Here is a 21,825-nt window from a genome sequence, read left to right as displayed (position 1 = left end):
GGTCAGGGTTAGTTGTTGGCGGTAAGGGTAGAAGTATTGATTGGTGTTACAGGAGAATTTTTCAAAAAGATAAATCATTGGGACGGTGGCCTGGGGGGGGTGGGGTGGGGGGGGGCATAATGGAAAGCTCACAAGTTTGCTCCCCGAGGAGGGAAGTGACAAGGCTTCCATTAGCGGACGCCTCCTCTGTTTGAGTCTCGCTGGTAAGAGGCAAAATTCATTCATTTGAAAACTCCTCCAGACATTTTAGGGAATATAAAAAAAAATTTCTAAATTGAATATTACTTTGAAAATCTTCATTTTGCAACACTTTTAAAGTAAAAAACCAAAACGAAACAAAAAGGAATGTGGTTGATCACACGCTCTCTCCCCATATTGACTAAACCACTACCACCGTTTAGCCGCTAGGCTAACTGGTGAGACCAGGGAGAATGGAGACGGCCGGTGTTAGAATAAATACCAGAGACCCAGACTCAACCTTGACAAGAACATTTTTCATCTTCGGTCGCTCTGTCCCAAATACCCCTTTAAAAAAAACACTGCATCAAAAATGTCGACTTTTTTCTTGTGATTTCACAAAGACAACAACTGTAATAATCAGACACTTTGAAATCAATGGTTCAGTTTGAGAAATTTACACAATAAAACACAAAACACTAATTCTTTTGGAAAGAAACCTGGAATTTATTACAAAACTTTGAAGGTTGTGTTGTCAGTTTCCATCCTGAAGCAGCTCTAATATTACTTACGAAGCAGTCAGCATCACACACACACACACACACACACACACACACACCAGTTCAACTTCAATATTTTTGCAATTCAACTTTTAGTTGAATTAAATTAAAATTTTCTGAGAAGAGATCAAATTCGTTCTCCGTGCAAAGCGAATATTTCTGCCTCTGTTCGGCTGCTTGTGGAGGAAAGCGATCAGAAGCCTTATCAATATCAGTATACACACATCGACACACAGCAGCTGCCTCCTAAATCACGTGACTTATTGATAAGCACTTTAGGGTGTGTTTGATTATCATGCAGCAGCAAGGAAGCAATCGTTTGCATCCTATTTAGGTCATTTACACATTAAGATCTTCACATTTTCTGGTATTCCATTTGTATTGCCAACGATAAAACTGAACTAACGGATGTTAATTTCACAGTTCACATGTTTAAAACAAGCCTTGAGTCACATTTATACATTAAAAAGACGCGATAAGCTATTCGTATAACTAGATAAACGGTTTATCATCTTCTGACCAGCAGTTAATGAGTCGACAGCCTTTAAGCAGCAGATTTACAGCCGACGGGTCCCTGACCTCATGTCGCTGACGGCAGAGAGGCTAACTGTGAGCTAAAGCATGCACACACCTGCACACACACACACACACACACACACACAGATAAATTCACACAAAAGTTTGCAGCGGAAATAAAAAAAAATTCAACAAATTATCAGCATCATGTATCTAATGATACAAAAGCCATAAATAGAAGCTGTTCAAGTACGGAGTGACTCTGGGTCTAGCTGTGTTAGCTAATGATGGGCGTGTCTGTGTGGCAGGAAGTGGAGGGTATTTATGGCGCTCACTGTCCAGCTTCACGTCCCTCCGTTCATTAAAAAGCATCGATGTTTGTGGAGTGTTTGCAGCGGTGAGTCATCCACAGACAGGTATGTTGGTTGTTGGGGGGGGTGGGGGGTTGGGGGCGGGGGTGAGATGGGTTCTGGTCGTTTCCTGAGAGACGGAGAGATGATCCACAAATTTGAATGACGTGTCGTGAAGCGACATGACTCAACGCTGCAGCCGATCTGTTCTTTTTGTTGGCTATTCAGTTTGAAGGAGTCAGATTCCCTGTGTTTGAACACCCCCCCCCCCAAAAAAAAGATGCCTTGTGCGTAAACAGTTAAGGACCATTGTTATATGGGATTCTGACGCCCCCTACTGGTAAGGGAAAAAAAATCAACCAATGTAACTTGAATATTTCCAGTGAAGCACATTAGAATAATACTGTCTGTATCGCCCAATCAGAACCGAACTCCAATAGCAATTAGCATTAGCCACGAGTGACGATGAAAGAGATGCCCCTTAGATAACGTGACGCTCGAGGAGGATTTCCACATGTTAAACTAAAAATGTCCAAAGGAGGACACGTTAGTTCTCCGTCCCGAGGCTGACTGCGTGTTTTTCCCTCCGGTTCCGTTGGACCTACTGGTTTCACCGCGGTCCGTACTTGTCCAACATGAGCTTGCTGGACTCCTCCAGGTTCCACTGGCAGCGCTGCAGGAGGTCCTCGCACTCGGATCGGGACCGCAGGCCCAGACGGAACAGCTGCTCCACCTGCAGCGGCGTCACCCACAGAAACCACCATTAAAGTTTACAGCAGGTCATGAAATAGTTCAATCATGATTCGTCTAAACGTTTGAGTATCAGAATTTGTGCACTAAAACTGACTCTGTAGCAAATGCTAATGCTCATGCTAATGCTAAGGAAGTGAGACACGTGGGCGGCGTACCTTCAGGTGGTTCACAGCCTGTGGAACGCTCCAGCTGTGACTCTGCAGCGCCGCCTCACACTCGTCCAGCGTGACTCCGTGCACCGCCCCCTGCACCTGCATCACAACACGCTATTACCTTGTAATTAACACGTGTAATTAACACACATGGTAATAACAACTCAAGCATTTAATGGTCGCTTGTGCCTGTAATTCGTCCTTTTTTGGGACATTTCTCTAAAGTGGAGGAAAAGAGTCATCCTTTACTTGTTTGATACTGAGTTCCTGTTGCATGCTGGGAGCTGTAGTCCGCCCGTTGTTGTTGTTGTAAGAAGAGTTTGGTTTGGCTCCGCTGGGTTTCTGCACCATGGGTTTGACCGCCGCCATGTTGGCAGCTCCGTACCTGGGATAGAGAGAAGAGAATAAAAAATCCATCCAATAATTCAGTTCCACATCGCAGGAATCCAGATAAAAATAAACTGATCTGAGGGGGGCGGAGTCACGCTGTGCAAAGGAAACCGAACGATGGATTAAATCTGTGGGGGGACGAAACGTCCGCCGCCTGAATGAACAACACTTCTGATGTTGATAGCGGTAACACACCTCTCCAGAAACGCAGGTCGATCGGGCAGCGGCGTGGGGGCGGCGCCTGGGGAGCCGTCTATCAGGGAGGACAGGCCACGCCCCTCACGGAAGGTGAGAGGGTCCAATAAAGACGAAGAGGTGGAGCCAGAGGCCGTGACCTGTGAGGAATACGATGTGACTTGAGACATGGAGGAGGAGGAGTTGGACGCCAGGAGGGGGCCCAGGAGTCCGGATGTCCGCCGTGGGGAGACGGAGAGTGGGGGGGGAGGCAGCGCCACGGGGGAGGAGGACAGCGGCGGTACCAGTGGGAGGGGGGACGAGGAGCGGGACCCCGGCTGGGAGAAGGTGTGATCTCTGGGTGGAATCTGAGGGGGGGAGTCCTCGTGGTCCCCCGTGGGGGTGGGGTGTGACGGCGGGTGGGCGTTGCGGGCGGGGAGGTTGTGTTTCGAGGGGCGTTGCGGGGGGATGGGGCTCCGGGGGGGGAGCACCGGACGCTGCTCGAAGCAGGAGGTGAAGGAGGAGGTGGAGGAGGGGGACGGAGGGGGGAGACAGATCTGTCGATGGGGGCCCAGAGGGGCCAGGGGCATGGGCAGGGGGGAGGACGGGAGGGAGCGGCCTGTTGCCATGGGAACCTGCAGCTTCACCATCACCTGTAGACAAAGGGACAAGAAACTTAGAGGGATAAAATAGAAAAAATAATAGAAAATAACAGTAATTAATAAAATAATAGAATAATGGAATATAGGAATGAAGTAGAATAATATTCTATAAAAAATAATAGAATTTAACAATACAATAATAAAATATATTACTAGAATAATAGGATGAAACAAAATAAAACATAACCAGAAAAAATAATAAAATAATAATAGAATATAAGAATAAAATATAATATGATGAATAAAATCAAACAACATAAAAATAAAACAAAAAATAATAAAATAATATACAATAAAGTGTAATAATATAACAGAATATTGTAATAGGATAAAATCATTGACTATAATAATAAATTATAATACATCCATCTTCTTGAAGACAATCATCTCATCTTCAAGAAGCCACTTTTCCGTCTTGCTGGTCACAAGTACGCTGGAGCCTGACCCAGATGGTTGCGGTCGAAAGGCAGGGTACACCCTGAACGCATCGCCAGCACATTACAGGACCACACATAGACAAACAAGGCGTTTCCTACCTCCCGCTGCAGTTCCTGGAAGAGGTCAGCTGACTGCGTCTCACTCCTGGTGGGCGGGGCTGCAGCCTCCTCATTCTGTCCTTTGTTGATGGACCGCACCTCCTGGTCCTCTGATTGGTCGTCGATCTCCGTGGCGACCTCGTCGTAGGACGGCTGCGGGAGGGGCCAGTCCAGGATGGACGGAGCGTCCTGAGGAGCGACGGAGGAGCACCTCTGTGACATTTAACCACGTTAAAACTAAAATATTTCTGCCCTGACTCCATCGGTTTCTACCTTCAGCGTGTCCTCGTCCGGCTGCCGGGTCTCGGTGAGCGGCGAGGGGGTGGTGGAGCTGAAGCTGTCGTCGGTGAAGTCGATGAGCGACACCTCGCTTTTGGCCGAGCGCACGCCGGACCCCTCCCAAGGCCTCAGCTTCAGACCCAGGGACACCCCCAGTCTCTTCAGTCCCGACGAGGCGCTGGTGTCGTCGTCGTCGTCGTAATCGTCCATCACAGAGTCGTAGAACGGCTCTGGACACACGCAAAAAAAAAAAATCAGAGTCAGGAAAGAACTGCAGGGTGGGATGGAGGGAGGAAGACGAGAAGGACTCACTCTTCAGCAGGACGGCAGGCTGAGGAGGACGAGGAGGAGGTTGTTCTGATGAAGAAGGAATTATTTAGTTTATCTCATCATAGTTTTTTTGGTCAAAATGAATGAATTTGAAGATCTGGATGAATTTACTCTTGGCGCGGTTGGGGAGTTTGGTCGGTCTTGCGGCGCCGGAGTCCATTCCCAGGACGTCAGGAGGGTCCATGGGGTTCCCCAGATACAGACTGAGTGGAGCGGAATCGGAATTAACGACACGCGATTCCACATGTTCACGTAAAAACGCAACTTCAGCTGAATCGTGAAAATCTGAATCGATTGACCAGTCCGTAAAAATTCTGTCACAATCACCCAGAACCCAAATGACATCATCAACAGGTGTGTTTCATCCGATCGACAGGAATTTAATTAGAATTACAAAAAAATTAAATCAAAAGTTTTTTGAAGGGAAAGAAAAGAAAAACGTGATTAGGAAATTTTTAATTTAATTTTAAAAAATTTTTTATCTTTGACTAAGAAAATAAAAAAGTCAAATAAAACGAAATAAAATAAAAATGTCAACGTGAATCCGTCCGTTAGACTGGGTGATGCGCTGCCGCCCTCTGGTGGTCACAGACGGAACAACAACACAGAGCAGATTCCAGCATGAAAGCAGCAACTTTAATTATCAATTAATCTAATTTAAAAAAATATATCAGTGTTAAAATCAGACTAAATATATTTACTCTAGCAGACTTTTAGGTATTTTTTTGGGGGTATCAACCTGTCTATGCGATCTGCGTGACCCCAGCTCCGGTGGGGGTCGGTGTCGCCGTGTCCCGTGTGGATGAAGGAGTGTTTCAGGGGTCGGCTGATGTCGTGGGCGGACAGGCCGGCGACCGACGTCACCACGTGGCGAGGGAACTGACCGACGCGCAGCGTGCCCCTGTTCTGGCCTCGCCACCAGTAATGCTCCGCCCTGAAAACATCAACACACACACACACACACGGAAAGAATCTGTAACCGATACTCATCAGTACTTCTCTGAGTACAACGCATGACCACTTATGTCATTAGCGTTCATCAGGCCACTAGAACAGGCGTCCGTCTGTCCATCCAATAGCGTGACAGCGATTACAGTAACTCTCTTTAATGCCAGGAATCCAACGTCAGCACGAGATGCGTTCACTGTCTGGCAGGAAAGTCCGTCGTTCTGCATGAAAACGTTAAATTCAGCTTTAAAAAGGCGGCCGACTGACCTCCCCTCGATGATGGTGATGACGTCGTTCATTTTGATCTGGAGCTTGTCTTCCTCTTCGAAGTCCTGCAGCGCTCTCATGTCGGTGGGCATCGTCTGCAGAACACACACACACACACACACACACACACACACACACACACACACACACACACACACACACACACACACACACACACACATATATAAGGAAGAATCTGAACTTTTTGCACAACCCCTCATTCGTCTCCACCTGCATTCCCTCCCGTGCACCACGATGTAAAAGAACTTTTGGGGCTTAGGGATGACATCTGGGCTGAGGCTCTGACGCTGCTGCCGTACCTCGAGCAGAAAGTCTCTGAGGGCGATGAAGGTGGGCCGGTCCTCCGGTTTGGGGCTCCAGCACTGCAGCATGACGTTGTAGACGTCCTGAGGACAGTCGTCCGGTTTACACAGCCTCTCCGCCTCAACGTCCACCTTGTGGAGGATCTGCAAACACATATAAAATTACAGGATGTTGAAAAACGATCCAGTTTCATTTTTTAAAAACCTGGATCTCCCCCGGCTGTAGAAGCGTTCGAGGACCTGGCTCCCGTTGAGGCCCAGCCACGGCTCCTGCCCGTGGGTGAACATCTCCCACAGGGTGACCCCGAACATCCAGGTATCCGACGCGTGAGAGAAGGACCGAGACTTCAGGGACTCCGGAGCGCACCTGGAGGGACGTGAAGGATGGAGACGGTGTCGATGGCCACTCAGACTCCAACGCATCTACGATACCCGGATGCTTCTTCTCACCAGGGGAAGGGGATCTTGTGTCCCTCCTCCATGATGTACTGGTCGGTGTGCGTCGGCAGCGCCCTCATCAGGCCGAAGTCTCCGATCTTCACCGTGTCGTTGGCCGACAGCAGGACGTTGCGAGCGGCCAGATCCCTGTGGAGGAAACGCTTCTGCTCCAGGTAGGCCATGCCACACGCCACCTGGTGGGGGGTGGGTGGAAATGGAGGTCACGTGACTGAAACAACGTCCACTTCCTGTCGTGCGTTTCATCAGTCGTGGCGTTCACCGACCTGCACGGCGTAGTTACACAGAGAGGAGATGAGGATGTGGCCCTGGCGCTTCCTGAGGCGGTCCAGAAGAGAACCCAGAGGGGCGAGCTCCGTCACCTGCAAACACACAACCATACTAGCTGAACAGAATTTTTTAAAAATGTGTGTGTGTGAGTGTGTGTGTGTGTGTCTCACCATCTTCATGGGCTGCGTGAGGACCACGCCGTGCAGCCGGATCAGGTTCTGGTGGTTCAGTGAATGCATGGCGTTCACCTCCCGGATGAAATCGTCCAACGCGTCCGAGTCCAGCACGTTTGACTTCAGACATTTCACCGCCACGGACAGCTGGACGCACCATTCAGAAAGCATCACTTTTTAAACTGTAGAGAAATAAAACACTGACCACCCCCGCCCCCCCAGCAGCTCTCGTCTCACCACCCTGCCGTTGGGGCCGGTCCACTCCCCCCTCCGGACCACGCCGAACGTCCCGTCTCCGAGCCGCTCGAACAGCTGTAGCTCCGCCTCCCGGATCAGGCAGGTGAGCGAGGCTCCCGACTCGCTATTGGCTGGGAGCCCGCCGCCGGACGATGCCCCCTGGGGGAGGGGCTGCTGGGAGTCGGACTCCAGTCGTTTGACCGGAAACACCTGCGGGCGCGGAAAACAGGAAGCAGTGACGTCGCAACTCCAGCTGTAAGTTTATTTTATTCATTTATTTGTTTATTTACTTGTATGTTATTTATTTATTTATTTTAAAGGGCCAGCTGCACCTTGCTCATCCAGGACTTGCGTTTGTAAAGCGCTCTCCTCCTCTTCACCGCCTCCCAAAGCCTCCTCTGGCCTGAACCCACAAACAAACACAAACACATGAAAATGAAGCATAAACGCTTGAAGCAAAACAGGAAACAGGAAACAGGAAACAGGAAGTACCCGGGCGCCCCATGCCGATCTTCTCCAGGTCTTCATTCTTCACGTAGTCGAAGTGGGAGAGTCGCGTCACGTTGAGCTCGTCGCGGATCCGCAGGAAGTACTGCTGGAGCTGGACGTCGGTCAGCAGCTCCAGCAGCCACTCCGTCCCCTCCTCACACTGCATCTGCACACACACACACACACACACACACACACACACACACACACTGTTGTTTGTTTGTTTGTTTGTTTGTGTCAGGGAACGCAAACAACCTACAGGACACGCATCAGGAAACGATTCAATTCGGTATCGATTAGCAGGAAGCAGGAAGATGTTTTGACGCATTGATGCTGAAGGGGCGGGGCTTAAGATGAGGAAACCAATCAGACAAAAAGAATTTTAAAGAGCTGACTGTTAAAAATCCCTTCAGTAGGGATCAGGCTGCAATATGAGCAAAAAACATGCTAATGCTGCACAAATGTGTTTTTTTTCCTGATTTAATTTTAAATCATATAATAATGTAATATATTCATGTTACATATTCATATTCATTATATATGTTATATATTCTGGTAGCTTTTTGATTTATTGGTCGTAAAAACAATCTTAAAATGCTGGAAAAGACTGGATTATAATACTTAATTCCATTTAAACTCAAATGAAAAGGTGTTTATCAATACACGCAGGACCACACACACACACACACACACACACACACACACACACACACACACACACACACACACACACTACACAACATCCATCCAGCACAGACACATAGAACTTTACCATTTGTCCCCCGACACTCTCTCTGATCCTCCGGTCTCTCTCCTCCTCCTTGTCCTCCCCCTCCTCTCCTCTGGCGTAGGGGAGTCTCCGGTACATGTAGCTCTCCCCCATGCTGTGTCGGCTCCTCTCGTCCTTCACCTCGTCCCTCGCTCTCCCTCCTTTTTCCCAGTGTAGCTGCAATTCAGACGATGCGTTAGCTCGGCTTCTCTGAGTCTAGTTTCCTGTCACCTCCTCTCCTCGGATCGACGCCGGCGTTCACGCGCGTTCCTAAACGCACCGGGAGGCATTTGACGTCACCGTCTCCACCTAACGGGAACTAAGAACCCCCCCCCCCCGTCTCCCTCGCTCCCTCCCTGCTGACTCACGGCTTCCTGCGGCGTCCGACGCCTCCACACTTCCCTCTCTCTCTCCCTCCATCTCCTCCCGGCTCTGATCCCACCGTCTGATGGTTAATAATTCAGGAGGACGAGGGGGGAGGGAGAGGAGGAAGGAGGGGAGAAAATGTACATGCAAATAGCTGGACGGACGGATGGGTAACTGGATGGATGGACGGACCACAAAGAAGTAAATGAGACGGCGTTCCCAGCATGCATTTGGTGGATGATGACATGCAGATTGTGCTGCAGTGAGACATTTTTAACAGGATGTAAAGATGATTTGAGTACAAGGCCAAAATAAAATATTTAATTTGAATAAATCAGCTTCTTAATTCGATTTTTTTTTTTTACGTTCTTTAATAAGGCCAGAAATTCTGACAATTTGAAAATGACGCCTTCAGCTCGTCGCCGTTAGCAACACGTAACGGCTAACACATAACGGAGCAGCGCAGACAGGAAGTGCGTCCAATATTTCTTTACGTTTCTGCATCTGTGACCTAAATTAGCAAAAAGAGAGATGGGATGTGCAATGGAGAGAAACGAGAAATAATTTCTCTAAATTAACCCGTTTCTTAAAGATGTTCATATATTATTGATAAAAACACAAAATATGACATTTTACAGCTGAAAGAAAATTTAAAAAAAAACACTGTACATTTATTAAATGCGGAAAATTCTTACAATCCATGTTTGGAAAGTAAATTATTTATATCCTCATTTTTCTCCCACTTCATCTGATAACTTCCATTTCTGATTATGTTCATAAATTCCTCTTGATTGGAAAATTTTAATTGATTTAAATAAATCGAAGTCGGCGTTCAGAGACGAGGCTCCGGGCCACTCACCCTGCAGACGTCTTCTAGTGGATCAGGAGCGTGGAGCTGCCGTCAGGAGTGGCTGAGGTCACCTGGAGGAGGCCATGAGTGGACAGACCCCACGTCTAAGCACCACCGGAAACAAAGGAAATTCCACACCAGAGCCCAGACAACTGTAAATACCTTAAGGTAAAATTCATGGATTTTTTTTTTAATGACATCACAGAATATAAATATATACATCACGTGATTCCATTTTGACTTCTTTTACTATAAAATCAATTCAATTAATTCACCAAAAAATTATATTTTGTAATTTTTTTCCTTACTTTTTAAATCTCGATATAAATTAATTCCAATTTTTTGTGATGGAAAAGCTCCTAAAAACCAAACGCATTAGTAATTTATCTTTCAAGTTTCTGGAGCAGAATGACATCACCATCCCATGTGATGACGTCACTTGTGACCGTGCCAGTCCATGCGGAGGCGGATTACAGCAGGACTCAAAGATAAACACGGACTGCGTGGGATTATGTTGTCACCTGAAGAATGGATGACGCTCTTGTTGTTGTTTTTTTGTTGTTATTTATATTTATTTCTGACCAGATTATGAATCCACGGTTAATGTAAGAACCAGTACTAACAGATATTGATCTGTTCATCTATAACGGACCACTGATCGTGGGTTTAAATCGATCGGGCTGTCAGTCGAAGCTGATCACCGTCCGGCACTCGGTTCCCACCTGGCCGGGTGTGGGTGACCGTTACCGGGAGGTGCAACACGTCGCATCTTCACGCCAACGACCCCCCCCCCCACCCCCAGAAAAAAAACACCATCTCCCTCCCCCCCTGCACACCGACCTGAAGACAGGCGGGAGAACGGCGCCCTTCCTGCGGTCAGTCCGGCCTCCCTCCGCCGCTCGGACCGAGCCGTTGCCGCTGCTTCTTCCTCCGGTGATTCGGGACTCTCCTCCGGCGGCGGTCGGGATTTCTGAGCGTCACGTCGCGTAGACGTCACGCGCTCTAATCAACGTTGCGTCCCGGAAGCGAAATCACAGCATCCTACTACGGCGAAGGCATGACCCGCCCTCTCGCTTCCTCTGATTGGTTTAGGATGATGACGTTTCACATCAGACGTCAGAGCCCCGGCGACAATAAAGAGTATAAAGAAATATAAAGAAAATATTCCATTAGCTACTCCTTTTAGAAAAATTATGAATTTTAAAAACTTAATTTTTAATATTTCAACTAGGTAGGATTAGGATCCTAAACCTGTTAAGAAAATAATTTGACTTCTGTAAACGCGTTGGATTTCATTATTTTCAACCATGAGATAAAGTGCAAATCTTACAAAATAAAAAAAAAATGCACATAAATGCTGAATATGTTTAAAATTCCTACCTCAACAATCTAACTTTTTATTTATAAAAAGAATTATCTTAGATATCATCAAAGCTGTATCACACTTAAACTGCTGCGCAAATAAAAATCTCAAAATCCAAAATTACAGGCAAAATACAAATTAACACACATGAATGGATGCAATAAGCCAAAACTTTTTATTAGATTCCTGCAAAACTTGATCACAGAAACAAGATTCTGGCACAGAAACGATCGCAAGGAAGAGGATTTGAAACCCAGTAGTCATGAAACACAGTGTATCTGGTTACAGTATGTGGAAAATCAACCTCTCAACTCTCTGGTTTCCCCCTCAGTAGTAAATATCATTAATCCATTTGACAGATGTGGGAAAATAAAGAAAATTTATCAAAACTGACTCCATGAAAAGTTCGCATTCACACGTCAGAATGTAGACTGACACATTTTTTCTGCTCGGGTGTGGAATTTAATGGATTTCTGAGTGTGTTTTTTAACATGACCGAAGTATGTTGTTAGTGCAAAGATATTTATCGTTAAATATATTTTTAACGCCTGAGAAAATTGAAACAATAATTTTTGGGGGACAAAAACAAAAGATAAATAACAGATTGTGTCCTAAACAAACTTTTTTAAACTCTCATCTGATTTTTTTTGTAACACGTTCCACATCCGCTATGACTTCACAAAACGACACACAAACTCCCACTGAAGAGAAACCGTTTAACACAAACAGGTGGTGCACAAAGTAGTGAACAGGGTGAAGCATGCTGTGGTATTTTAGGGCTACTGCCGCATAGAAACACCCGAGGTAAAGATTCTGACACAGCAAAGGGTCAGAGCGTTGATGCAGAAACGGACACGAAACAAAATAAAGACAAACAAATAAATAAGTATAAAACTCTGGGAAACACTGTCCCCGACAAGTTGTTCCACCCTTCAAGTGAAATATGAGAGACACTGCCCTCGATAAATACACAAGTAAAAAAACACACAGGTAGGAAAAAACTACCATGGGTGCCATCATGGGAGGCCCTGCTCCCGATAATGGGTTTAATTATGGAAGGCACTGCTCCCGATAACGTCATTAGTAAGTGCTCCAAACTAGACGGTGCAAAAAAAATGGCTTTTTAACAATTTATGGAACTAATAATCCCAGTTGTTGCTCCGATAAAAGGGTGCTTGGGAATGTTTGTTTTAGCATTGATCCCATCAAAATTCAGTAACTATTCTTTGGATTTGTGGTGTTTAAATTACGGTTCCTCTCCGCTTCTAATAGACTAAATAAATACGCTTTCTAGGTGAGGGGAAAAACCCGTCTTTATCCTTCATTTCTCTGTTAAATTGTTTTTGAAGTGCTTTGAGAGAAACTGGAGGAAATAAATCTCTTTTTTTTGTCAGCGACAGTTTGAGGAGTGGCGTCTGTAGCAGATGCTGCCGGAAGATCAGACGGTATGACCGTCATAATTATGGAAGGCACTGCTTCCGATAACGTCGTATAAAAAGACAAATAATACTTTTATAGTGGGCACTGCCACTGATAAAATATAAATAAAGGTTCTCGGTGTTCGGATGGAGAAGGCTTCGGCTGGTCAGGTGTGTGGGAGGAGGCGGATCTGTCAGTAGCGTTTGATTCCTTCAAGTATTTGCTTCAGAGAAATGTGTTTTATGCTTTCCTACCTCCTACCTGCTGTTAAAGGGCGGGGCTTAGACCTCTGATTGACAGCTTGTGCTTTAAGTGCTGATATCGGACTGCCTTAGATTGAACTGAAACAACAACCACGCCGACCCCCCCTACCCCACGCTTTACATTCCAGTGATCTCCCAGATTTCCCCCACCATGGCGTTGGCGCAGCCCTGGAGGGTCCAGGTGACCAGAGCTAGCTGGATGTGCAGCTGCTCCATGTCGTCGCTCGCGGCAATTGATGCCATCGTGTGGGGGCCGCGACCATGAAGGACGTGACGGAAGGGCGTCTCGGTGGGGGTCACGTACGGAGAGAGGAGGGTGTGCTCCACCTGGGAAGAAAGAAGGTGACGGTTAACTTTATTTAAACGAACCGGATCTGAACGCGACGCGGCGTCTCACCCTCATCATCCTGTTGTTCAGGACGCGACACGCCTCCACGTCCTCCAGGTCCGTGTTGTCTTTGTCGTTGTTGAGGTTGGCGGCGGCTCGCTGGAACGCGCCTCGAGCTCGGAACAGCCAGTTGGGGTCCACCCCCTTAAGTCGGCCGGCCTGGACGACAAGGGAGCCCAACATGAGCGTCTGTTTGTTAAAAAAATAACTAATACATGGCGTACGAGACCGACCTGTATGTGCTGCCGGACGTGCTGGTACACCTGCCCCACCCCCCGGGATAGCTCGATGCTGTAGCGCCTCACGTCCAGTCGGAGCAGGCGGTCGTGGACCAGACGCAGAGCCATGGAGCCGGCAAACTGCGCCGCCAACGCCGTCATTTCGTTGGTTCTGTGGTTGGTTTTGTAGTCCAGGTGATCCTTGCTGTCCAGGTCGGTGCCGTAGTACGTGTAGGCCTCAGTCTGCAGGGAACGAGGAGACGGGACGTCAGGATTTAAAGGTGGAGACGCTCAGACAACATCCTGATTAAAAAGAGTCCGTCTTTTACTGATGGAGACTCACGTTTGGAGTGATGAAGTGGAAAGAGATGGAGGGAATCCCAGAGAAGGTCAGGAACGGGTAGGAGGGGTCGTCTATCGACATCGGCCTCAGCCTGCAGCGACAGAAACAAATCGCCTTACAAACACACTTTCATTCAAAGCGTTTGATTTCTGAATTCTGACACAGACACTTACGTGTTTGATTCCCATTTCGCCCGTCCCATCAGGTCGTACACGCTGCCGGAGCCGAACGGGTTCTGCGTCTGCGTGAAGGATCGGATTAAGAGGTGAATACAAACGGAGGTGGTTTATTCAGGACTGGTGGAGCTATTAAACGTACTCCTTTACCTCTTTCATGGTGCTCTCCAGGAGGCTGTAAAGCAGTGGGCTGGCAGAAGCCATCACACCCCCAAGACCTGAAGAGGGAATGAAAATCAGTCAACTGCCTCCAGAGAAGATGTTTGCAGGTGAACTACAGGTGTGAACGCTACTGACCCATCACCAGTCCGTCCAGGCTGATGTAGGTGACAACGTTCCTATCGATAGACGACATGTAACCCTGAAAACAAGCAGACGCTTTAAAGTTTGTAGCACACCGGAGATTTATCCATCGTGGTGAAATAATTCAGTTCTCACCTCCAACCACTCGGTGGCGCCAACACTTCCGTACTCTCCAGCACTCCAGCTCGCAAAGATCAGACTCCTCCTGGGCCTGAAGCCGTCTGACAAAGAACAAAACCGTGAGGCACACCACAGAAAGAGGTTTTGATTTTGACTTTCACTCCTCAAGCAAAGGAGGTGTGTCTTCGCAGTAAAGATGAGAACTAAAATATAACCGCCAAGTCTGAACTCCTCCAAAATGGCGTAATGTAACCGTTAACCCCTTCACATACCTTCCTCGACCATCTTCCGGACAGCTTTGGCCAGCTCCAGCAGCACGGCGGTGCCGATGGTGGCTTTGGCGTAGCCTTGACCCCAAGCGTCTCTTTGAGCTCCCAGGACGACGTAGCGATCTGCAAAAATCACGAGTTTATGTTTAAACCCACGATGGATAAAAAGATAATCCCACCGTAAAAAAAAAAATAAAAAAGCCGTACCGGGATCGATGAATCCTTGGATGACTCCGAACACGTTGTGGACCTCTGTGTTGACCAACACGTTGTTCACCTCCACGGTGACGTTCTCCACGCCTCCCAATCTGTAGGTGAGCGATTTTAAACCGCCCGTGAAGCCGCTGCTCGCGTCCGGTTCGGGACCGCCAATTCCCCTAGAAAGGGACACATTTCAAATTTAGCAGCCAGCTGCTTGGAGACGATTTGTCAAACTGTCATCATACCAGATTCACCAGAGGAAATGAATCTGTGTGTAAAACTAAGGAAGTCTCACCCGAGGAGAGTTCTAGCCATATTGGCAGTAATGGTCTGCGCTGGGATTTCTGGGAGGCCGGATGATTTAGTTGGGGGAAACTGGGTATGATTGAAGGAAGGGAAGCCCGGAGTATAGGGGTCCCCTGAACCCAGATGGACCTGGAATAGAAAATAGTGTCAAACTGGGACTTTCTACTTTAATTCCACACCCATTTCTGTGCGTGTCTTCACATACTTGTCCATAGAGCGGAGTGCTCATATCGTATTTGTAATCGTCGCTGTCGGGGAAGATTAAAACAGCAGAAGCACCTTTCTTGGCAGCGTTATCCACCTGAGGAAATGAAAGTCATGAAAATAATGACACCGGTCGCCAAAAACACCGACATTAGAAACATCAGGAAGTCAGATTGGAACTGGTGACGCACCTGCTCCGCAAAGCTGATCTTTCCAGCTCGCAGCAGCAAAACGTTGCCTCCCACTTCCACGTTGTTGCTCTTCAGAACATCCAGATCCTCCTTGCGGCCGTAGTTTCCGTACACCAGCTTCCCCTACGGACGCGAAGAACAGCCTTAAGTCGCTGGTTTTTGGTGCTTAGTAGTTAAATCATACAGATTAAAAAGGTTTAAACTCACCCGAACTTTCCCTTGAGCGCTGTAGGCCAGATACCCCGTTGGCTCGAAGACACTCGTACCAAAGGTGACACGGTTGGGACGCTCCCTGTCGACAAAAGGACAAACGCTGGTAACTATTCAATCCATTGGTTATTATTTCCCTGTGAAATAAGGAGGAAATATTCATCAAAATGCAATTTACTGTATATCGTCTTATCAACCTGTCAGGCTTTTGCAGTTGAACATAGTGGTTGTCGCTCCAGGGGCTCATGTCCAGCTTCTTGAATTCCTCAATGAGGCGGTTTGCCAGATGCACGTCTTCCTGACTTCCTGCTGAGCGACTGCGCAGGTCAAAGTCGCTGTGGAGGAACAGAAATGGAGATTAAAAAATCACCTGGAAGTTACCGACACACCTTTTGCTTTGTTCTTTTATTTAACCACAGTTACTCACTGGTGGCAGATCCTGATTTGGGGGGGTGTTTTCCATTGTAACACATTTATTATCAAAGGTGTGGACATGAAGTTTGTACCTCAGGGTTTTGTCAAAGGCCTCGCTGGTGAGCTTCTGCTTCAGGAGTTGGGTGATGTCCTTCCACGCCAGCTGAACTTCAGGGGGTGCTGAGGGGAACGTCGGAACAACATCCAACCGACTTGTGGGTTTCACATCACTGCTCGCAGCTGCAGCTCCAGTTGCGACTGCATTCGCTCCGGTTGCGGCTGCAGCTGCGGCGCTGCAGTTATCTGGCGCCACGTCAGACGTACGGTGGCTGACGTAGCCAATCAGGCAGCCTGAGGGGAAACAGAAGCAACAGAACCGGTTTGACTGGAATTAAGAACGCATGATCGCATGCCTCCTGTTAAACAATGGTGCTAAGAGCACAGAAATAATTAGATCGTGAATTTTTTTTCTTTTTTGGCTGATACCAGTGACCTTGATCCTCTCCAACTAGCGGCACGTCCTCCAGACTCAACCCTGACTCTTGTTTTACTGAGTCAGAGCGGCAATGAACCAATGGGATGAATGGAGGGGTTAAAAAAGAAACGAGGGAAAAAAAACATTCAATTCCACCTTTCACATCTGAGCTGCTGATTTATCTTGCATGGAATTCTCGCTTACTTCATCTTCCAGTTTAATCTATTCCTAAATCCTATGTCTTCATGTTTGGTTTTCTTTTACATATTGACTTATAAAAGCCTTTTGTTCTCTGTGAGTCACTGAACTAATAACCTTCCCCTGCTTTGCCTTAAGCAGAGATTAAGATGTGACAGAATAGATGTAGTTATGGTGACTATTTCCTACCAGTAAAAAATATCAGCAGGGATCCCAGGACCAGGTAGCAGAGGTTACGACGGCCCTGACGCAGAGGCGCCGGCCTGAATCTTGGAGACCCCCCATCGTTGTCCTCGACCTCTGTGGCGTCGTCAGACAGTTTGACCTCGACGTGATTCTCTCCATCCTCCACCGGCTGCAGCATGAACCTGCTGTAGCGCTCACTCATCGTCTGGGGAGATAAGAGCAGAACACATGAGGACAGAGCGTTCCCAGCGTCTTCCTCCCACGTAAACGGAGCAGCTAGAGCAATCGATTTAAGTATCAAACACTCACCACTTGGTTAAACCAAGACCGGATTCGATCCATTGCTGCTGGAGTTCTAAAAATGGAGAGAGGGAAATGGAGATGGTGAGAGGCCAACAAGGAATGAAAGGAAATACCCTGAGGTGGGGAGAAGTTTTGATCGAGGTTTCTAACAGAGCTGCTATTCAGACCAGTTCCTGTAGTTTTCTCGGAACGGGACGAGGTTCATACCAAAACAACTACAGTAAAACATTTATAGAAAATACCAAATATGGGCGTGTATGTAATGCACTGTTGCAGCAAGTATTTTACACAACCACAAACAGACTTCCTGATATTAAAACACAAAGATCAGATGATCAGATAATCTCTTTTGTATTGGGTTTTAGATTTTGAAATAATATTTAATCCATGAACGGAATGAAATGAAGATGACATTCAGGAACTGGTCTGACCTTCAGGGATCGCTTGCTTACAAAACACATATTGTTTCCACATCACAGCAACCATAGCTTTGTTTCCCTGGGAACATGTCACACGCAGACACGGTTTCAGCTTTTGTTGCTTCAACTAACAATGACAGACCCCCACCCCCATTTATGTTTTCCTTCAACCAGGTAAGACTTCCTCCTTCTTTCTCACAGACTAATGCAATCAACACCAACGGTTCATCAAACCAGTTCCTCATTACTGAACACGAGTAAATAACTAACTACTAATTCTAGTTAAACTAGTTAAAGGTTATCTGAAATAGAAACAGAAGGAAGAGCTGGCATGAAGCTGATGGCATTCATTATGGAAAAAACGGCAAATAATCAATAAATAGGTTTCAAATTACTTTGAAATATAAACTCAAGCATGATTTAGGCTTTAGATTAAAAAATGGTCATTAGAATGTCATTCCAAGCTCTAGGAGCTTCTAATACATATTTTTCATTATTTTTTAGACAAAAGTATTCAAAATGCAGCTCAAATAAACACGTTTCAAAGCGCTGATCTCCATTTCTGAGAGCTCAAACACCTGACTCTGTCCTATCATAGTCGAAAACTCAAAAATAATCACTTCAAACCCAAACAAGAACCAATGCAGTCAGAGACTGCAACATCCCGCGACACCCCTGAATTCAAAATTGTACCCTGACCTACTTTCATCAGTCAAACACCGAAGCTAATTCTCTGACCTACTGCCATTGATCAAAGCACAGCTTTGATCTATGATCTTTAGTCACACTGGCCTCCCTCGTCTTTCCATCTTATCCACTTCCTGAGTGTACAAAAGTTGAAATTTGACCTTGACCTGGTTTTCTCAAAGTCAAGGTCATCATCTCATTTTCATCCCCTTTGCTGCTCGAGTAATGTGCGTTTTGGTTCATCTTCCTATCTGCAACGGTTGTGAAGACATTTGGTGGACAAAGGGACGGACACACACACACGATGACAATGACAATTACAATACATCACCGCTTTGAAGCGGTGTGTAAATAGGCCCAGTGTGATTAATAAAGTGTTTTCGGCGCATAACTTAAATAGTGTTTTTCCACGCATCGAGGTCTATTTCTAATGATAATAAAATTAAATCGAGTACATCAACCTATTAGTCATTTAATCAAAAGTAAAGGCTGCTAGTTGTAATGTGGATTAAAAGGTGGACGCAGAGTCTCTCCGCTCCACGTGTGAACGCGTCTTTCCTAAGTCTCATTTCCGTGGTGGGTTCTGCACGTCTGTCTTCCGATGACGAATCATTTCTCTTTCTCGTTTTCTACTTTAAAGACAATTTAAAAAACCACACGGAATCGTTAACACCTCCGGAACTAGTACTGAAACATATTTATCTCGATTAAAAACCTGTTTAATCTGCATTTACAGCCACAAACCTGACGCGCAGGTGACTTTAGCATCGTTCAGGAGTTAGCTAGTGTAAGCTAGTTAACCAGCCGCGGGTTCGTTGTTCTTCCGTCTTCCCGGTTGAACAAGTCGGTTAAAAGTGAATCGTCGTCATCGATACCGTGATTTGATCGGTTATAGATTGATAAACCGCCTGTCATTGTCGGTGCTCTCACCTTGCGGCCGCTCACACACCCTGCGTCCTCTGACGGCCGCGCTGCTCTGCGGTGTCCTTAAACGGTTGGGTCACTTCCGGGTTGCGTCACCTCGAAACTTGTCACGTTCACAAACCGGTTCCGTTACTTTACGTTCCTCCCTTCTTTATACTTGTTTTACGCTACGTTAAGCAAGAACCGTTCCACTTCATGTTGTCATTTATATTCCTTATATTTTTTTAATTCAAAGTAAAAATTTAAAAAAGCTATTTTTTTAAATATAACATTTAAATAACTTCTCAGAATTAAGATTAAAAAAAGTACCCTTAGATTAGCTGTATTTTGATAATTATTGCTTATTAAATTATTGCTTATTTAAAATGTGTTAAGTGCAGCTCTGCAGATGCAATCAAATTTGGGCTGAACACATCATGCAGTAACAACTCCGTCCCAGATGGTGTCACCTTAGTGCTTTGTGATAAATTTAGCTCTCATCTCTGGAGAGAATTTACCTTTGAAAAAAAAGATGTCTCTCGTCATAGATATTACCCACACCAGAGAATATTAGGCTCTTGCAGCCATCAGTTGCTGTGGGATTAAGGCTGTAACATCATGGTGTCATGATGGTCTTTCTACATTGTTTTCACTCTGAATGGTGCCTCAGAGTGATAATGTTAGACACATGCATCAGCTTGAAATGTGACAGTTACTTCTGAAGGGCTGGGTAGAGCGCACATTTCCATTAACGCCAATTAAACACTTTGATTAAATCAAATCCTAATCTAAATTCAAATTCTGAAGTAAAGCTAATATATTAACTCGCTGACCTCTGCTGATGTGTAACTCACACCATGGACTCACTTCTTTATCTGGATCTACTCCCACACTTCTATCCAGCATCAGAATAATCCGTCAATATACTTAAAAGAATGGCCCCAAAATACATATATTTTTTCTTAAAAATCCTGAAGTTGTCACCTATTTTTAATCCGTTTCAAAGCATAAAGGAGTATACTTTCTTTATTTCCCTCTGTCTGGTTGTTCATAAAAGTGTCACATACTTTAGAGAAAGCTTGTTTTGCCTCACCTGTCCATAAAATCACATTTACGTAAAAAAAAAAAGAGTCACACCTACATCATCTCTTATCGCCCAAGATGAATTTGAAAAGCCTGTCCTGTGAACACAAACTGTGAACCTTGCTGTAGTTTTATCGTGTTAGATCTCGTCTACACAGCAGCTTCGTCCTTTCCTGTCGTCCACAAAGTGACAGCTGATTGGGATCTTCTCAATTCCTCATCCATGCGGTTGCAAAATGATTTCATTTTGTGCCTTTCTGCTGCTGCCAGCACTTTCACTCTTCCTGCGCTGCAGAGCTTTGTGTGCTTTGTGTGCTTTTGGAATTTAAAAATCAACAAATGCATTCTTTTCTTATGTATCTACATACCTCATGTGCAGGATGTAGGTCACATTTAGTGCAGCCTACCTGTAGAGATATGAAGCAACCACTTCACACCTGTCTGACACAATTGAGCATAGATTATTTGAGAAGATTAATCTATAAATGAGCAGCAATTTTAATAACCTAATCCTCATTTAAGACATTTTCTAAAACAATTTTTAAAAACATGGTCTTTGCCATACATTATATATTGAAGACATCTTTGTGCTGTGGGATGTGGATGTTTTTCACTACTTACTGACCTTTAACAGACAAAATAATTTATTGATAAGGCCATAAAATGAAATTATTCCGTAAAATCAAGCTGTAATTTAACAGATAACCTTGTCATACAAAGGTTTCTGCCGGACTAAATATGCCATTCGTCACACCCTGACAGTGGAACCAAGGCAAAAATGTGATAAGGACACACAGTATAATGAAATGGCTAATGTATTGAATTCATAATGACAGAAACCCAAATTAAGACGCTGGTTTCGGAATAATCTAATTAAATTATAATTTTATAGGCAGATTATTGAAATCAAAATGTCAATTATAGAACAGCTTACTCTGAGTATTGAATTACACTGTCCCAAAACACAGAGTATTTGCGTCGCCACCATCTGCTCTGCGTGCGCCATGCGTCACGCTGCTGTCGTGCGTGTGCGCCTCTGATGAAAATGCAAATTGAACTGGAGCCGAAATTTACGCAGCGCACCTGAAGGCAACGGGAGAGGGGGAGAGAGAGAGGGGGAGAGAGAGAGAGAGAGATTTGTTCATCAGAGCCTTTC

General features: G+C 45.8%; 2 protein-coding genes across 3 annotated transcripts; both read right to left on the bottom strand.

Moving 5' to 3' along the window:
• Positions 1–483: 483 nt before the first annotated feature.
• Positions 484–11,033, bottom strand: tnk2a (tyrosine kinase, non-receptor, 2a). Of its 2 annotated transcripts, none has more exons than XM_068343625.1 (21): positions 10,868–11,033; positions 10,037–10,131; positions 8,815–8,988; positions 8,046–8,208; positions 7,886–7,956; positions 7,554–7,763; positions 7,314–7,463; positions 7,140–7,235; positions 6,868–7,049; positions 6,658–6,784; positions 6,415–6,561; positions 6,095–6,189; positions 5,619–5,813; positions 4,991–5,082; positions 4,862–4,906; positions 4,544–4,779; positions 4,271–4,459; positions 3,094–3,725; positions 2,758–2,893; positions 2,512–2,622; positions 484–2,336 (listed from the first exon to the last, which is right to left on the bottom strand). In XM_068343625.1, the coding sequence occupies exons 3-21, from the start codon at positions 8,923–8,925 to the stop codon at positions 2,214–2,216; spliced, it is 3,111 nt and encodes a 1,036-aa protein (XP_068199726.1). In that variant the 5' UTR covers positions 8,926–8,988; positions 10,037–10,131; positions 10,868–11,033; the 3' UTR covers positions 484–2,213. The 2 variants fall into 2 exon arrangements, with proteins under 2 accessions (XP_068199726.1, XP_068199727.1); XM_068343626.1 differs by having other exon boundaries at positions 487–2,336; positions 2,512–2,607.
• Positions 11,034–11,542: 509 nt separating this feature from the next.
• tfr1b (transferrin receptor 1b) lies at positions 11,543–19,691 on the bottom strand. The gene is made up of 19 exons (XM_068343627.1): positions 19,614–19,691; positions 17,584–17,629; positions 17,278–17,479; positions 16,508–16,766; positions 16,199–16,336; positions 15,999–16,083; positions 15,792–15,914; positions 15,602–15,697; positions 15,386–15,525; positions 15,097–15,266; positions 14,893–15,012; positions 14,636–14,721; positions 14,495–14,558; positions 14,348–14,415; positions 14,195–14,262; positions 14,022–14,112; positions 13,694–13,921; positions 13,470–13,619; positions 11,543–13,399 (listed from the first exon to the last, which is right to left on the bottom strand). The coding sequence occupies exons 2-19, from the start codon at positions 17,614–17,616 to the stop codon at positions 13,190–13,192; spliced, it is 2,331 nt and encodes a 776-aa protein (XP_068199728.1). The 5' UTR covers positions 17,617–17,629; positions 19,614–19,691; the 3' UTR covers positions 11,543–13,189.
• Between the last annotated feature and the right edge of the window lie 2,134 nt (positions 19,692–21,825).

This window comes from Antennarius striatus, chromosome 20, assembly GCF_040054535.1.
Source record: "Antennarius striatus isolate MH-2024 chromosome 20, ASM4005453v1, whole genome shotgun sequence".
Lineage (NCBI taxonomy): Eukaryota > Metazoa > Chordata > Actinopteri > Lophiiformes > Antennariidae > Antennarius > Antennarius striatus.
The sequence above is the reverse complement of the archived record's forward strand: the minus strand, read 5'-3'. Positions and strand labels throughout refer to the sequence as shown.

Bases quoted from the DNA above. Each gene is read 5' to 3' on its own strand.
- tnk2a (XM_068343625.1), bottom strand. From the start codon at position 8,925: ATGGGGGAGAGCTACATGTACCGGAGACTCCCCTACGCCAGAGGAGAG. The intron at 7,957-8,045 runs GTACTTCCTGTT...TTGTGGGTTCAG, and splicing joins GATCGGCATGGGGCGCCCGG to GCCAGAGGAGGCTTTGGGAG. The intron at 6,785-6,867 runs GTGAGAAGAAGC...ACGTCCCTCCAG, and splicing joins CACAAGATCCCCTTCCCCTG to GTGCGCTCCGGAGTCCCTGA.
- tfr1b (XM_068343627.1), bottom strand. From the start codon at position 17,616: ATGGATCGAATCCGGTCTTGGTTTAACCAAGTG. The intron at 14,263-14,347 runs GTAAAGGAGTAC...TCCTTCACGCAG, and splicing joins TGGAGAGCACCATGAAAGAG to ACGCAGAACCCGTTCGGCTC. The intron at 13,620-13,693 runs GTCGGTCTCGTA...CTTGTCGTCCAG, and splicing joins ACGTCCGGCAGCACATACAG to GCCGGCCGACTTAAGGGGGT.